The 17,831-nt window shown below is 51.9% G+C and overlaps 2 protein-coding genes across 2 annotated transcripts in view; one reads left to right on the forward strand and one right to left on the reverse strand.

Annotated features, from left to right (window-relative positions):
* Positions 1-9,626, reverse strand: part of IGSF21 (immunoglobin superfamily member 21) — a gene marked incomplete at its 3' end in the record, with an annotated part of 38,703 nt that extends 29,077 nt beyond the window's left edge. Inside the window, 1 exon segment of the mRNA XM_079326393.1 lies at positions 9,348-9,626. Coding sequence (XP_079182519.1) covers positions 9,348-9,411 — 64 coding nt within the window. The 5' untranslated portion in view covers positions 9,412-9,626.
* PAX7 (paired box 7) overlaps positions 1-17,831 on the forward strand; it is a gene marked incomplete at its 3' end in the record, with an annotated part of 223,924 nt that overhangs the window by 128,773 nt on the left and 77,320 nt on the right.

Genomic DNA, 17,831 nt, shown 5'->3' on the forward strand with positions numbered 1-17,831 from the left:
AAAATATGTAGGGCTGTTTCCTTAATCCTGATCCGTCTCCAGGGGCTGTTCCCTTAATCCAAATCCATCTCCACGGGGCTGGGAAATCACGGCTAATTAACACCTTTCCCAGCACTTCTGGAGCTGTCCCATTATCCATGTTTGGCTTTTCCCGCTGATCCCAAAAGCTGACAGAGCAAAATCCCGGCCCTGATTCCTCCTTTAGCTCTGCTCATGGAAAGTTGGCAGTTTTTGATATCTTTTCCCTCAAATCCAACATTCTGGGGGTTCTCCCACCCCTGGCTTTAATCATCCTGAGATGGAACAAAGCTGGAAAATCAGGAGATTTTTCCATAGCTCCACATGACATCCATGACTTCACTTTCCCAAATCCATCCCTATTCCCCCATCCATCCCCATTCCTGCTGCAAAACTCCCATCCCAAAGCCTGCTAGCACAGAGAGCATCCTCAGACAAACCAAATATTCCCATTTTTCATCCCAAATTTCCCTCCTCTTCCTGAAGACCCCAGCCTGACCTCCCAGCCAATCCAAGGAGTGGGATTGGGAATAACAGCAGCAGCCAGGCCTTGGAAAAGAGGGAGAAACACCCAGCAGATCCACTGGATGTGCTGGGAGGAGGCTCTGGGTTAATAAAACATAACCAAGCGTGGGATCATCCAATATTCCTTTAATTCACTGCTCCCAGAGGGGCAGGAAGAGAGGCTGGGAATGCAGGAGGTTTTCCCATTCACCAGGGCAGAGAGGAGCACCCGGGGTATTAAACAGCTGGAAAAGCCCTTCCTTCCCATTCCCATTGTCCAGGCTGGAAGTGCTCTCTGTTCCCATTCCCATTCCTCTTCTCCAGGCTGGAAGTGTTCTCAGCTCCCATTCCCAACCCATTCCCCAGGCTGGATGTATCCTCCCTTCCTATTCCCATTCCCATTCCCATTTTCCAAGCTGAAAGTGCTCTCCATCTCCATCCTCATCCTTATCCTCATTCCCTTTCCCATCCTCATTCCCATCCCCATTCCCCATTCCCATTCTCCAAGCTGGAAGTGCTCTCCATCCCCATCCTCATCCTCATCCCCATTCCCACCCCCATTCCCCATTCCCATCCACATTCCCATTCCCATTCCTATCCTTCAGGCTGGAACTGTTCTCTGTTCCCATTCCCAACCCATTCCCCAGGCTGGATGTATCCTCCCTTCCCATTCCCATTCCCATTCCCATTTTCCAGGCTGAAAGTGTCCTCCATTCCCATTGTCCAAGCTGGAAGTGTTCCACAACCCCATCCTCATCCTCACCCTCATCCTCATTCCCATTCCCATCCACATTCCCATTCCCATTGCTATTCCCATTCCCCAGGCAGGATGTATCCTCCCTTCCTATTCCCATTCCCATTGTCCAAGCTGGAAGTGCTCTCCGTTTCCATCCTCATCCTCATCCACATTCCTGTTCCCTCCCTCCCCCCAAGATAAAATCATTCCCATCAAATCCTTTCAGCCCAAAAATTCCGGGATTTTTTCCTCCTTTTTTTTTTTGGTTTTTTTTTTTTTTTTTTTTTTGTTTGTTTTTTGTTTGTTTGGTTGGTTGGTTGGTTTTGTTTTGTTTTTGTCCCGGCAGGAAGCACAGAGCAAATCCAGACAAACCAAAACCTGCAGGAGCATCCCGACCATCCCATTGTCCCAATCCTCTCTCTCCTGCCATGGAATTTCCCAGATTTTCCTGCCCTAATATAAACAACCTGGCAAATTCCAACAATGGGAAGGTTTAATTTGGGAAGTGCTTCCCGGAGCCCCTCCCACTCTCACGCTAATTACAGTGGAAATTCGGGAGGAATCCCAAGGATCTCCACTCCTCACAAAGCACTTCCCTACGGAAAAAAGGCTGGAATAATGCAGAGAGGCACAAACAGAACTTCAGAAGAGTCACTGGGAGCTGGTGTTTATGGAAAACATCCCATTATCTGATTCCAAAGGGAAGGACTCCGAGTGGAGGCTTTTCCATGCAGGATGGGCTCTCTGGAGCCCCTGTTCCTGCTGGGAATTGCATCCTTTGCATCTTTTCTGGAATGGGATCTGCCCATTGCCTGGTGCTTTTCCAGCAGCAGATCCAGACTCATATCCCCCATGGAAAATCCCACTCCCCAGCAGATCCAGAGTTTCAATCCCCCATGGAAAATCCCTCTCTGCATCAGATCCAGAGTTTCCATCCCACATGGAAAATCCCACTCTCCAGCAGCTCTCTGGGAATATTTTGGGCTCCTTGGCTTTTTCCAGCCCCCCAAACCCTCCCACCCCTCTCCGAGTCACGGGGTCCTCCTGCAATCCAACATTCCCGGGTTTATTTTTAGGAGGAAAGGCAGGAAAGCTGCCAAATTCCACCCCCGGTTCTTGGGATACTCCTGGAGCTGTGGAGGGTGGGATGGCAGAGCCCAGGCACGTGGATCCCGTGTTCCCACATAAATCCCACATTCCCACATGGATCCCATCTGGATCCTGCATTCCCACATGGATCCCACATTCCATGGATCCCACATTCCCACATGGATCCCACATTCCCTAATGGATCCCACATTCCCACATAAATCCCACATGGATCCCACATTCCATGGATCTCACATTGATCCCACATGGATCCCACATTCCCACGTGGATCCCACATGGATCCCATACTCCCACACAAATCCCACATTCCCTCATGGATCCGACTTTCCCACAGGGAACGGGCGTGGCTGGGCCTAAAAAAGGAGGAAGATTCTCCTCGGAGCAGCAGGAGGATCCCAAATCCTGGTCCAGGAATCCAGGCTTGGACTGTGCCAAAGCTTTGGAATGCTCTCTCCAGAGGGGCAAAGCTGGGCTGGGAATTTCAATCCCATCAAAATCCCTTCCCAGGCAGTTCCCATCCCATCCATTTGGGTTTTCCCAAAGGAGACCCCGGGGTGAGGAAGGGGAACATCACCAGAGGCTCACAGGGAGCCCACCCACATCCCCCTTATCCCAAAATCAGGCTGATCCCAAGGATTTTGCTGGAATTTGCTGAGTGAGATCCTTTGTGCCCCTCTCCTGCTGTCCCAAAGAATCCCAAGAATCCCAAACCCCTGCCAGGTCATCCCATGGTGACAATCACTGGCCAAAAATGTCCCTTCTGTCACTTCCCTCTTTTCCAGGTCCCATCTCCAGGAGTAAATCCCACCCTGGGACCAGCCTGGCAACACCCACCCAGAAATCCAGGTTTGTCCATGGGATTAATCCCAAAAGAAAAGCATCTCCATGGATGGGGGACCACCAGGAAGCAAATGCCTCATTTCCCTTCATCCACCCATCCCTCTGATCCCAAATCCCCCCAGGGAGCCTCTCCCTGGATCCAGCCCTTCCCTGGGGCTGCAGATCCTTGGAAAATGAACAAAGAGGTGGAAAAGCAGGAGATGCATCCCAAAGGAAGGTTCCCAGCTCCTGGCTGGATCAGGAGCAGCTCCAGGATTTCTCCATGAGCACAGTGAGCTGGAGAGGAGCTTTTAATCCCCTCTGCCTGGAGAATGTTGACCAAGGAATTATAGGAATGGAAAATTATTCCAGAGATTTGGGCAGGAGGCAAACAAATTCACCGCCTGCCCTGCTCCAGACAGGATTTTCCAGATGGAGAAGAGCTCCTGGCACCAGAGGAGCCAAAATGTGTGGCCTGGACTGGGAAGGGCTCGGTGGAGCCACATTCCCACCTCCATTCCCTCCACTGGGAATTTTGGGGTTTCCTGGCATTTCCCCAACATCCTCAGAACTGAATCCAAGCTGGGAGTGGGAAGGAGGCACCTTCCCTGATCCAAAGGCTTTGGAGAGCCCCCAGCCCCTAATTTGACAAACCCAACCATTCCAAAGAGGGAACAACAGCTTGGGTGATTATCCCTGCCTGGGGAATCCTGCGGGATCCAGGCTCCAGGAACTGCAAACGGGCCTGTGATTGATGGGATATTTTGGGAAAAAAGAAGGGAAAAGTGGGAAGCAGAGAATGGAATGGGAGCACCAGGCACGAGTTTGGGAGGAGCCGAGCAGTGCAAAGCAAAAAAGGGCCCAGAGAGCAGCTGGGCCAGGAGTGACTCCAGCCCAGCCCCCACCAGCCTGGAGCTGCCTCCCAAAATTCAGGGTCTGGAGGCTCCAACCCTCATTTTGCCTCTCTGTGGGCTCTGAGTGCAGAGCTGGATGTGGTGTGGGTGGAGTCAAGGATTCACCCTGGGGAATGGGGAAAAGTCCCAAAAATCCCATCACTGGGAGGTGTGAGAGGGAGGTGCTGCTTCATCCCCTCCCACCTGTCCCAGGTAGGAATTTGTGGCCATTCCCATCCTTCCAGGCTGAGCTCCCAGCTCCATCCCAGCTCCATCCCAGCTCCATCCCAGCTCCATCCCAGCTCCATCCCAGCTCCCTGCTGAGCTTTTCCCTCAGCAAGAGCTGCTGGAACCTCGGGAAGATCCCTGGCTCCTCCTCAGCTGAATTCCTACACCTGAATTCATGGAAACCTCTCTCTTATCCCAAGAGCTTTTCCTCAGCTCATCCCAGAGCACGAGGTCAAGCATTCCCAAGCCAAGGAATTCCTGGAGGAAACAGCATTTTAGTAAGGAAAAAATATAATGGGAAACATCTACATGGGAGGGGGTGGCTGGTGGGATCATCTGGATGCTCCAGGACCAGCCATGGATTAGAGATGCAAGGCCTGGAAGTGTCTGGAGGCACCTGAGAAGTTTTTTTCAGACCTGGAAAAGTCCCAGAGTGGCCCACAGGAATCTCCTGAGGTTTAAAAAGAGCAGGAGTGGGGCAATCAATGTCTGGGATGGATCCAGGCTGGGATGAGCACATGGAGCAGCTCTGGGAGAACCTGGAGCATGGAAATCAATGCCTGGGATGGATCCAGGCTGGGATGAGCACATGGAGCAGCTCTGGGAGAAGGACCTGGAGCATGGAAATCAATGCCTGGGATGGATCCAGGCTGGGATGAGCACATGGACCAGCCCTGGGAGAAGGACCTGGGGGTGCTGGTGATGGACCTGGAAACCTCCAGAGCCCTTGGCTGATCCCAGAGCAGGAAAATGGGGAATTCTGCCCTCTGGAGCTGCTGGAGTGAGTCCAGAGGAGGCTCCAGGATGATCCAGTGAAAGGCTGGGAGAGTTGGGAATGTCCAGCCTGGAGAAAAGAGAAGCTTTGTGTTCACCGAGTTTTGGCCTTCCAGGACCTGAAGGAGCCGACAAAAAAAAGTGGAAAATTCTCCTCGGGAGGGCCTGGAGTGACAGGACACAGGGAATGGTCCACAATTCCAGAGGGGAAACTGAAATGAGTTATTGGGAAGGAGTTCCTGGCTGTGAGGAAGGTGAGGCCCTGGCACAGCATTCCCAGAGCAGCTGTGGCTGCCCCTGGATCCCTGGGAATGTCCAAGCCAGGCTGGACAGGGCTGGGAGCAGCCTGGGGCAGTGGGATCTGTCCCTGCCCATGGAATTCCCACCCTAAACATCCCAGGATTCCAAGGCTGAGCCTGTGAATGGAGTCAGGAATATTTAACAGCCTGCCAGGCTCCCAGCCCTTGGATCAGAATTCCTTATCCCAAAGGGCACTGACATTCCCAAGCCAAACCCTACAACATTCCGTGGATTCAGTTTTGGGGGATGCCAGTAATCACAAGGGAATTTGGGGGGGGGGGGGGTGTGAACACCCCCAAATTGATCTTGGAGAGCTTTGGAAACACTCTGGGAGCAGCCACAGGAACTTTCCCCGGAGAAATAAAGCCAGGAATATCTCTCCACCCCGAAGATGCTGATTATCCTGGAAAGGCACAAGGAGAGGGAAAATCACAGTCACAGCTTTTCCCTGAGCTCTGGGTTGGGAGTGGTGGCTCTGAAACAGCTGGTGGGAAGAGGGAAATTGGGCTAATTGGGAAAGGGCAATTAGCACAGCGAGGGGGATTTTCCAAGGGGCTGCTTGGCCTGGATTTACCCAGAGAGGCTCCGTGGGAACACAGAGTTCGTGGGAATGGGAGGGAAAACTTCCAGAAAAGAGCAGGACTGGATGGGAAAAGTGTTAATAGGAAAGGGCAGCAGAAATGTGGGATGGATTTCTGGCATCTGCAGGTGAATTAAAGCAGGATTTCATCCCTGCTCCTCCTTTTCCCTCAATCCCCCAGGACACAATTCCCACCAAATTCCTCCTTCGATTATAAAGAAACACGAGCAGGTGTCTCCCACCACTCTGGGAAAAGCCCCACACTGGGTTTTCCCTCCAAAAACGAGGAAAAATTCGCTTTTCCAGGTCGGAAAAGGATCCACCCTGTCAGCTGGGAAAACCCCTGCCAGAGAAACTTCGGGTGGGAACAGAGAGAGGACAGAATTCCAGCTAAAATCCCAACTGCAAAGGGCTTTTTCCAGCCTGGGTTTTTCAGGAATATCCCCAAGGACAGCTCCCTGCGAAGCCCAGGAGCTTCAAACACTTGAATTTTCTTTTTTTTCTTTTTTTTTTTTTTTTTAAATTTTTCCCCGGCTGGGGGTGGGAAGCAGAAACCAAAGCAAATCCCACCGGGGTAAAGCCACTGGAAATCTGCAGGAACGCGACACTTTCATCCCTCCCACGGCCCTAAAACAGCCCCCGAGGGGCCCTTTATGGGGCCGTATCAGCCCTGATCCCAGAATCCATGGATCGGGGAAAAAAGGGCGCTTTTCCAGCCCCTTTTCCAGGCGCTCCCTCTCCTTTTCCATGGTCCAGCGCTGCCTCCTCCGCGTGGCCTCGTTTTTCCCTCCTGACGGCTCCTTAACCCACTTAGCCCCGGCCGCGGCGGCTTTTTTTGGCCAAAGAAGGAGGTTGAGCCGGGGACAAAGGGGAAATAAAAGGCTGGAACACCCGGGGTGATGTTCCCGGAGGGCTGGAAAACACCTCGGGAATGATCCCGGGAGTCACAAAAGGGATTTCCTGACCGGGTGGGGGAATGCAGAGCAGGGCTGGAAATCTCCCCCAAAAAGAACTTCTCGGGAATTTGTGGGGTGGGAAGTGATTCCAGCCGGGTGCTGGGGATCCTCCGGGATGCCGGTGGATGAGGGGACAATGAAAGCAGGATAAATTCCCCGAAAAGGGGGCTTTGGGGACACACAAATGCGAGGATGAGCAGCAAGAGCTGGGGACGTGCTGGGGTCTGGATCCCTTGGATCCAGCCGGGATCGCGGAGGGGAGGGCTCGGCACGGCGGCGGCTCCGGCCAAGGATGCCGTCAGCCAGGAAAAAGCCATCTGCCCTCGGAAATTCGGGAATGGCGAGCGCTCTGCCCTCCCCGAAATTCGGGAACAACGCTCTGCCACCCGAAATTCGGGAGCAGCTCAGGCCCCGCTGCCCCGAGCAAAGGGAGGCGCCCCCGAGCCGGGATTTGGCCCGGGTTTGTGGCTGGTTGATGGGAAAACAGAGCTCGGGCTGGGCTTTTTGGGACAGCAGAGGGTGGGGGTGAGATGACGGAATTCAAGGGTGGTTTGGGTTGGAATCCCAAAATTATCACAGGGGCAGGAGATGCTGAACACGGAGGATCCTCGGGATGCAGCGAAGTTCCAGCGGGGTTTAGGAGCCCAAATCCAGCTCGTGGATGCCCAAACCCAAACAATTCACTGTGCAGGATCCATCACTTCCTAACCCCCAGCCCCTCCGAGCTCCTCCACAAACCAACTTCGATCCCATTTTTTCTCCCCACGGTATAAAACCCCCTCACAACCACAGATTTCCCCGCAGCCGCTGTCAGGAAATCAACAGCACGAGAGCAACCGCCCGATCTGCGGCGAGAAAAAGCAGGAGCGAGGCAGGAAAAATGATCCCTGCGCCAGTGACAGACAGCTGGAGCTACGGGAAAGCCGGGGGGATGCGTTGTTCCTTGGAAATTGTCTATCCGTGACCTTAAAACGGCGGCGGAGGAGAGCGGGGAGGGGAAGAGAGGGGAGGGAGCCGGGGCTGGGTTTGGCACAAGTTCCCCCCTTTTCCCGAGCAGGTTTTATTCCCGATGCTGGGATGGTGGGATGCTCGGGATGCTGGGGAAGGGGGCTCGGAGCAACAGCCGCAGCCCGGCAGGAGCCAAACCCCACGGCGAAAGGAGGAGAAGGATTCAGGGAATTCTTTCCCAAGAGGCAAATCCCTGCCGGGCTCGGGCTCTGGCGTGCCCGGGGGATGGATGGAGCAGGCGGGGAAGAATCGGCTCCTTTGTGTGGAGCTGGCCCCGCGCAGCCCCGCAGAGCCGCGGCTCCCCCTCCCCGCGCCCTGCAGCGCCTGCCGCCGCTTCCCGGAGAGCAAAAAGTCCATTAAAAAAATCCAAAAAAATAAATTAAATGGGAGATGCGGAGCAGGCTACGCTGGTGCCTCCATCTCCCGGCGCCTGGAAAAGCTCCCGGTTTCCCGGGGGTTGGGGAAGGAGCGGCCACCTGAGACTCCCCCACGAGCGGGAATTGGGGGGAAAAAAAGAGGGAATTCGCCTCAAATGGACATGGAATGAAAATCCACGGGTGGCCCCGAGGCTGTGGGATGCGAGGAGAGGAAAGTTTCCTCCCCCAGGCGGTTTCCCCTCCCTGGAGCCCCCGGTTTGGGGCTGGCGTGGGGAGAGGAGTCCCGGGGATTTTGGGAGCTGCAGTCCCCCAGGACAGCCGGAATTTGGGGGATGCTGCTCCGTGCTCGGGGTTTGGGGATCCCAAAGGGGCAGGAGGGGCTATGATTCCCCCAAAACTGAGCTCGCGGGGGTCTCCAAAGCACAGCCTCCCCGCTGCTCTCTGTCTGGAGCAGGGCTGGGATGCGCAGCCGGAGCAGCGGTGACCCCATGGATGAGACCCCCCCCCCCCCCCGGGCCTCTCGCACCCCATTAACGGTGCCCCATTAACAGCTCCCACCCCAGTGCCCCGTTCACGGTTTAACATCAGTGCCCGGTCAGGGGATGACCCATTAAAACCGCCTATTTTAGGAGGTGCCCTATTAAAACCCTCTCTTTAGGGGTGCCCCATTAACGGATCCCACACCAGTTCCCGGTTATGGGGTGCCCCATTAACGGATCCCACATCGATTCCCGGTTATGGGGTGACCCATTAACGGATCCCACATCGGTTCCCGGTTATGGGGTGCCCCATTAACAGACCCTACACCAGTTCCCGGCTATGGGGTGCTCCATTAACCCCTCCAGACCTCATCCCCCAGTTCCAAGCCCCAATTCCCCGCTCCAAACCCGTTCTCCTCTCCATGCCCCCCCCCGCCCCCATCACCCCAAATCCCAGGGCGGGGGCTCCGAGTCCCGAGCCCGCCCCGTGACCGGAGCATGCGGGGGTCCCCCCATTGCTGCCGCGTTCCCGGGGTGTCCCTGTCCCCTCGGGGGTACCACTCACCCAGCGCCAGGTGCCGCAGGTGCCAGAGCAGGAGGCAGAGGGGCAGGGGGCTCATGGCGAGCATGGTGCCCGCGGGGGGCTCAGCGGGGCCCCCGCGCCGGGGGGCGGGCGGGCATCGCGCCGGGCACGGGGAGGGGGCTCGGCCCGGTCCGGTCCGGGAGAGGAGGGAGCTCGGGGGTCCGGCTCGGCTCGGGAGGGGAGGGGGTTCGGCTCGGCTCGGGAGGGTTCGGGAGAGGAGGAAAGACGGCTCTGCCCGGTCCGGTCCGGCCGGGAGGGGCTCGGCCCGGTTCGGCGCTGCCCCCCCGGTGCAGCAGCAGCTCCGCCGCCGCCGCTGCCGCCCTTAAGCCGATTTGGAGCAGCCGGAGCCGAGCGGGGCTGGAGCGGCCGCCCCCGGCCCCCCCCGGGCTGAGCCCGCCCCCGGCCGGCCCCCGGGAGGGGCTGAGGGGGGCGGGGAGAGAGCGGGGGGGGATTCACGGAGGGATGCGGGGGGATGGATCCAGGCGGGAATGCGGGGTGGGATGGATTTGGGGGGGAATCCGAGGGGAGGAATGGATGGGGGAGGGATCGGGGGGTCGCACCGGGATGCGGGAACTGGGGGGGATTCACGGAGGGATGAGGGGATGGACCCGGGGGAGAGCGAAGGGGATGAGAGGGGGATGGATTGAGGGGGGAATGCAGCGGGGGAATCACGGAGGGATGCAGGGGGGATGGATCGAGGAGGGTGGATTTTGGGGGGATGCAGGGTGGAGAAGGATTGAGGTGGTGGATTTTGGGGGGGTGGATTTTGGGGGGCTGGATTGAGGGGGGTGCAGGGCGGATGGATTGGGGGAGCAGAGGGGGATGCAGGAATGGATTTGGGGGGGGGCAGGGACATACTGGGGGCTGTGGGGGATGGAAGTGGGCACGGTGGTGTTGGGGAGGGGGCACAGGACAGGGATGGAGGGTGACACGGATGCAGGAGGCGTTGGATGCAGGCAGGGATGTGGCATGCAGGGCTGGGATCCAGGATCTAGGCAGGGATGTGGGATGCAGGGTTGGGGTGCAGGATGCAGCAGCAGGGATGTGGGATGCAGGGCTGGGATCCAGGATCCAGGCAGAGATGTGGGGTGCAGGGCTGGGATATGGTCAGGGATGTGGGACACAGGACAGGGAGCAGGACCCAGGCAGAGATTTGGGATGCAGGAGCAGGAATGTGGGATACAGGAGAGATTGGGATGAAGTCAGGGATGTGGGATACAGGATAGAGAGCAAAATCCAGGCAAGAATGTGGGATACTGGATTAGGATCCAGGCAGGAATGTGGGATGCAGGATTGGGATGCAGGATCCAGGAGCAGGAATGTGAGATACATGAGAGACTGGGATGCAGGCAGGAATGTGGGATGCAGACTTGGGATATGGTCAGGGATGTGGGATGCACAACTGGGGTGCAAGCCAGGATTTGGGATGCAGGACTGGGATGCAGGAGCAGGAATGTGGGATACAGGAGAGATTGGGATGAAATCAGGGATGTGGGATACAGGATAGAGAGCAAAATCCAGGCAGGGATGTGAAATACAGGATTAGGATGCAGGCAGGAATGTGGGATGCAGGACTGGGATATGGTCAGGGATTTGGGATACAGGGGTTGGGAATCCAAGCCTTGTCCTGGCTTTCCCAGGAATATGAGGAAGAGGAAAACATGGATCTCCTGGGGTTGTGTCCCAGAAAATCCCCAAAAAATCCCAATAAACCTGAGCCTAAGGAGGTGGCCCTGGGATAAAACCAGCCCAGCCAGGCTGTCAGTATTCCTGGCAAGGTGACATCTCCTGGGGGATCCATCAAATCCAGCCCCAAATAAACTGGGATTTGATTCCCAGAATCTCTGAGATTCCCAAAAGATTGGAGGCAGGGGGAGAAGGGAGGGAAAATCCAGGAATTCCAGCAGTTCCTGGGATTAACTGGATGGGGTTTGCATGGATTCAGCAGAGCCTGGTGCCTGTCAGGGAGGTTTTTTTGGGAGTCAAACCTCACCAGTTTGGATCAGAGTGGTGATACTGGTTGGGCTGGAATTCCAGCTATTCCCAAAACTCCTGAAAGCCAATTTGATGGAAAGCCCCCCAAAAATCACACCAGGATCTTCTTTTATTTGGGGAAAACCACCAGGACTGAGTTTTGGAATCATCCATCCCTCAATACCTGGAAATCTGGGATAAAAACAAACCAAATCCCAGATTCCCAAGATTCTTTGTTTTCCTCCTCATGAGTTTTCCATGAAAAATGAAAACACCAGGAGTCAAAAATTCCCAAATCCACCTCCAGGGGATGACCCAATCCAGGACTTTTCCCCGTGGCTGCTGGAGCCCAAAATTTGGCTCTTCCCACCCATTTTTCCATGGAAAAAATGTGACAATCACATTCCCAACATTCCCATTCCCAAGATTCCCATTCCTGAGCCAAGGGCTGGGACATCCCTTGGATGGGACTCACCTCAGGATGAGGCAGGTGAAAATTTTTGGGAATTGTTCCCCAAAAATTCAACAACTCTGATACATCCTTGGAAAACAAAAATAAATCAGGATTTTAAAATTTTCTAAATTTCCACACCTTCCCAAAATGAATTTTAGCCTTAAAAAAGTCTCATCCTGGTGGGAGAAGGATAAACAGGAATAACTGGGAATGTTCATTATTCCCAATTTTTTCCATAAATAAGGATTTTCCCATGTTCCCTTCCAAAGCTGGATCCTTCCACTCCCTTAAAAAAAACCCTAAAAAATCTCTTTTCAAACTCAGCTGGTGCCCTCCTGTCCTTCCCAGATTCCTAAGGGAATTTCCAGCCTGGAAATCCAAATCCAATCCTCATTTCTGGAATCTGTTGGGAACAGGAATTTGGGGCAGCACATTCGGGGTGAGATGGGAATTTGGGTCCAAAAAATCTCCCTAAAACGAAATTTCCCAGTTTCTGCTTTTTCCCCTTGACCTTTCTAGAACAAATCCTGGTGATAAAACCCAAATCAGAGAAGAAAATCCCAAATTTAGCATGAAAATCTCAAGTTTTGGGGATAAATTCCCAGATTTAGGGAGAAACTCCATAATTTTGGGATTAAATTCCCAGATTTAGGGAGCAAGTCTCAGATTTTGGGGAGGAAGTCCAAAACTGCAGGATAAATTCCCAGATTTAAGGAGAAAATAACAAATTGGAAGAAGAAATCCCAAACTGGAAGGGAAAGGCCCAAACTGGGGGAGAAAGACCAAAATTTAGGGAGAAAATCAGAAATTTAGGGGGAAAGTCCCAGATTGGAGGAGAAAATCCCAAAATTATGGAGAAATCCCAAATTCGGGGGCAAAATCCCAAATTTAGGGAAAAAATCCCAGGCTGGAATTTAAATTTAAGGAGAAAGTTCCAAATTTTGGGGAGAAAGTCCCAGTTTTAGAATAATTGGGAATTAATTCTGCAGCATCATCCTGGGAAATGAATCCTATGGAAAAAGTTTTGATGGAGCATCTTCCCCCAAAAAAATTCTGGAAATTTTGAGGCAGAAAATCCCTTCTGGAAATGGGATTTTGAAAGGAGGAACCAACAAAAAAATGGGAGGATTGGGATGAAAAATCCTCTGGTGATCAAAAATTAGGAAAAGCACCAAGAAAATCCAACAGTGGGAAATATCTGGGAATATCCAGAATTCCTGGAGCAGAGTCAGTCCCAGCTCCAGCTGCTGGAAAAAAGCCAAAGAGCTGGAAAAATATGGGGAATATGGAGGAGAAAATAATCAATGAACTGGGAATTTTAACAGGAATTGTCTTGGAATTGAGGGGATGAAGGATGGAATTGTGTCCCCAGTGAATTCCCAAAATTGTGTCCCAAATTTGGGTTGATCCAGTTCTCTAGTCTGGAAAAAAAAGCAGGAAAAGGGAGAATATTCCCAATTCCAAACAAAGCCCTGGTGAAGGATGAAGAGTTCCAAAATTCCTGCCTGGATGAGGGAATTTGGGATTTCAGCAGGATTTGGGGTTTGATCCCACAATTTGGGAAGTGAGGATTAATTGGAATTTATCCTGGAGGGATCCAGCAGGACAGATGGGAACAGGGATTGGGTTTTTTTTTGGGAAGAATGGCCCAAAGTGCTGGTTTGGGAATATTTAGGGATAAAATAGGATTAGTGCCTGGATGCGGAATTTTTGGGATGGTTCTGCAGCACTGAAGGTGCTTTTTTAAGCACTTGGCAGCTCCCAAAAATTCCCAAAAAATCCTAAAATTTCCTGAACCTCCCCATTCCATGTTCACTGGGCCACTTCCAAAGGGGAATTTTCCAGTGCAAATCCCAAAAATACCTGTCCAGGGCTCCAGCCAATGGGAAAAACCCCTTGGAGCATTTTCCAGCCCCAAATCCCATCCATGGATGGACCCAGGGACAGAGGGAAAATCCCTTGGAAAAGCAGAAATAATTCCAACCAGCATGGGCCTGCTCCCAAAAAAAGTTGGGATTTTAGGAAATGGGATTTTTTGGGAGCATCCCTGGCTTTGCATACACCTCCTCCTTCCTGCTGCTGGTTTTTCCTGGTTTTTCATGGAATTTTTTAGCCCCCACTGCTGTCTCATCCTGGAGATTCCTGGATTTTTTTCTGGATGTCGATCCTGATCCTCCCTCTCAGTCCTCCTTGTTCCCAGTGCTGGAACTTCCAGGAGTTGATCTCAGGTTTATCCAGGACAGGTAACTGAACAAATCATTCATTTTTCCATGGGAATCACTCTTTGAGGGGATTTGCCTTGGGAATTCCTGCCCTGAGCACTGGGATATTCCCAAACTGGGATATTCCAGCTCCACCTCCATCCCCAAATCTTGGGAAGAGCCAAGGGCAGGGAGGCTCAGTGGGATAAATGGGCTGGGACAAGTCCCTGGGAGTGTGGCAGGAGAGGATCCAGCAGGACCATCCTGGCACAGGGATGAGCAGCTTTTCCAAACATTTCCTGCTCCAGAGGCTCGGGAGCAAACAGAGCCAGGGCTGTGCAAACAGCCACGGCCTGGGATGAATCCCGGGGTGCTGGTACTGGAAAAACAATCCTGCATTCCCAGCTGGAACCAAATTCACAAATTCCTGCCCCATCCTGCATTCAATCCCAAATTCCTGCCCCATCCTGTACTCCCAGCTGGCACCAAATTCCCAAATTCCCAAATTCCTGCCCCATCCTGCATTCCCAGCTGGCACCAAATTCCCAAATTCCCAAATTCCTGCCCCATCCTGCACTCCCAGCTGGCACCAAATTCACAAATTTCTGCCCCATCCTGCACTCCCAGCTGGCACCAAATTCCCAAATTCCTGCCCCATCCTGCATTCCCAGCTGGCACCAAATTCCCAAATTCCTGCCCCATCCTGCATTCCCAGCTGGCACCAAATTCCCAAATTCCTGCCCCATCCTGTATTCAATTCCCAAATTCCTGCCCCATCTTGCATTCCCTGCTGGCACCAAATTCCGGAATTCCTGCCCCATCCTGCATTCCCAATTTGGCTTCCCACTGGGAATTTCTTGCTGCATCCACAGCTCAGAGGTGCTGCTCCACTTCCTCTGGGAATTCCAGAGCCTGGAGGGATCTCTCTGCTTCCTTTGGGAATTGCTCCCAGGAGGATGTGTTGGTGCCACTGCTCTGGAATTTGGGAATCACTGTCAAATCCAGCCCTGATCCTCCCATCTCCCCATCTTTATTCTTCCCATATTTCCATCTTCCCATCACTGCAGGAGCAGCCAGAGCTGGAGCTGGGATAGGAAACCTCCTTGTGGAAGTGTCAAAAATTCCAGTGGGATGAATCCCTCTCCCATCTCCAGGAGAATCCCAGGGCCTCCTTCTCCATGGAATTTGGATCCCACTTGGATTTTCCCACTCCCCCTGCAGGTCCCATGGGAGCAGGGGTGGTTTGACTGCTCCAGGCTGAGGGGAAAGAAGGAATAGGGCAGGAAATGCAGGATCCTGAATCCTGTGTGGTTTCCCTTCCATATTTTCCCACTCTTCCCATCCCTGCCAGTGCCACGAGCGGGATGATTGCAGATCCTGGGAAATGAATTTGATAAATATGGAAATGGCAGGAGAGTGGCAGGGAGAGGCTGGGATGGGGGATTGAATCCACCCAAACAGCTGGAAAAGAGTGGGGAAAGCAGGGCTGGGAAAAAGAAAATACATCCCAAATTCAGAAAACAGACCCCAAATCCAGAAAATAGATCCCAAATCCAGAAAATATATCCCAAATCCACTAAATATATTCCAAATCCACGAAATAGATCCCAAATTTGGAAAATAGATCCCAAATCCAGAAAATAGATCCCAAGTCTGGGTGACAGATCAGAAATCCATAAAACTGATCCCAAATCCACAAAATAGACCCAAAATCCATAAAATTGATCCCAAATCTGGAAAATAGATCCAAAATCAAGGAAATGGATCCCGGACCCAGGAATTGGATCCCAAATCTACAAAATGGATCCCAGATCCATAAAAGAGATCCCAAATATGGAAAATAGATCCCAAATCTAGAAAATATATCCTGAATCTGGAACATCTATCCCAAATCCACTAAATAGATTCCAAATCCACAAAATATATACTGAATCCAGAAAACAGATCCCAAATCCACTAAACAGATCCCAAATCTGGATGACAGATCCAAAATCAATAAAATAGATCCCAAATCTACAAAATAGATCCCAAATCTGGAAAATATACCCCAAATCCATTAAATATATTCAAAATCCACAAATTACATCCCAAATCTGGAAACCAGATCCCAAATCCAGAAAATAGATCCCAAATTTGGAAAATATATCCCAAATCCATTAAATATATTCCAAATCCATTAAATATATTCCAAATCCACAAAATACATCCCAAATCTGGAAAACGGATCCCAAATCTACAAAATAGATCCCAAATCCACTAAACAGATCCCAAATCCAGAAAACACAGTCACATTCCAGCCTTTTACCAAGTAAAGTTTTCCCCAAGGATTTTTTCCAACATTTCTGACTCCTCCTGCTGATCCTTCATCTTTCCCCTCTCCCACATTTCCGAGTGTTGGAATTCCCAAACTCCAGGATCTGCTCCCAGATAAAGAAATCCAATCTTGGCCTTGGCCCTTTGGAGAGGAGCTTTTGCAGCTTTGGGAATATTTCCCCCATGGAATAAATCCCAGTTTTCCCTCCAGGGCAGCCAGAAAAGTTCTTTGGTTTTTTAACAGGAGCCCACAGGAGTTTTTGACAATTTTTCAGCCCAAAAATCTCCCCAATCTAAGGAAAATCAGTATCCTGATAAAAGTGGGAATAGGATCTATGGGATGGGAACACATCCCTGGAGTGATTTCAGAGAAACTAAAAATTACTTTGGAAAAGAGTCCGAATTCCCAAGGAATGTCAGGAATGGGACAGGAGGGTTAACAGCCAAAATTTGGCAGTGGATGGAATTGACCTTAAAGGATGTGGAAGAGCAGATGGATTTTTTTTCCCCCAGTAAAAAATGGGGGGGGGGGGGGGGGGGGGGGGGAAAGGTGATTTCCATGATTTCCCATAAAATTAGTTTCAAAATCCATGAATTTAGTGAATAATTATTTTGTTTGGAGTTTCCAATCCTCTCCTGGACTTGGAAAAAAAGGAGCTGAAGCTCCTGGAGCAAATCCAGAGGGAATAAATCAAAGTCAGGAGACAGAACGAGGTGGAAAAAGGGAAAAAAATCCCAAACTAATTCCTGCCAGGAAGAACTCAGGGGGGATGGGAACCACTGGCTTTGCTTTCCCATTATCCAGGGACAATCCTGTTTTTCCAGAGGTTTGGGAACATTTCAGAGGAGACTTTGCCCTCAGAATTCCAGGCCCATCCAGAGCATTTCCTGGCACACAGTGATATCCTTTGGAGAGCTGGTGTGGGGCTGGATAGGGAGATATTCCAAGGAGGAAATTGGGAATATTGACTGGGAATTGGGAATATTGACTGGGAACTGGGAATGTTGGCTGGAAATTGGGAATATTGATTGGGAATTGGGAATATTGGCTGGGAATTGGGAATATTGACTGGGAACTGGGAATACTGGCTGGGAACTGGGAATATTGACTGGAAACTGGGAATGTTGGCTGGGAATTGGGAATGTTGGCTGGGAACTGGGAATATTGACTGGGAACCAGGAATATTGGCTGGGAACTGGGAATGTTGGCTGGGAATTGGGAATGTTGGCTGGGAACTGGGAATATTGACTGGGAACCAGGAATATTGGCTGGGAACTGGGAATGTTGGCTGGAAATTTGGAATATTGGCTGGGAATATTGACTGGGAACTGGGAATACTGGCTGGGAAGAGGGAATATTGACTGGGAATTGAGAATGTTGGCTGGGAACTGGGAATATTGCCTGGGAACTGGGAATATTGCCTGGGGATTGGGAATATTGCCTGGGAATTGGGAATATTGGCTGGGAATTTGGGATAATGCCTGGGATTGGAGAATATTGACTGCGAACTGGGAATACTGGCT

The sequence above is a fragment of the Erithacus rubecula genome, assembly GCF_903797595.1.
Source record: "Erithacus rubecula genome assembly, chromosome: 24".
Classification (NCBI taxonomy): domain Eukaryota; kingdom Metazoa; phylum Chordata; class Aves; order Passeriformes; family Muscicapidae; genus Erithacus; species Erithacus rubecula.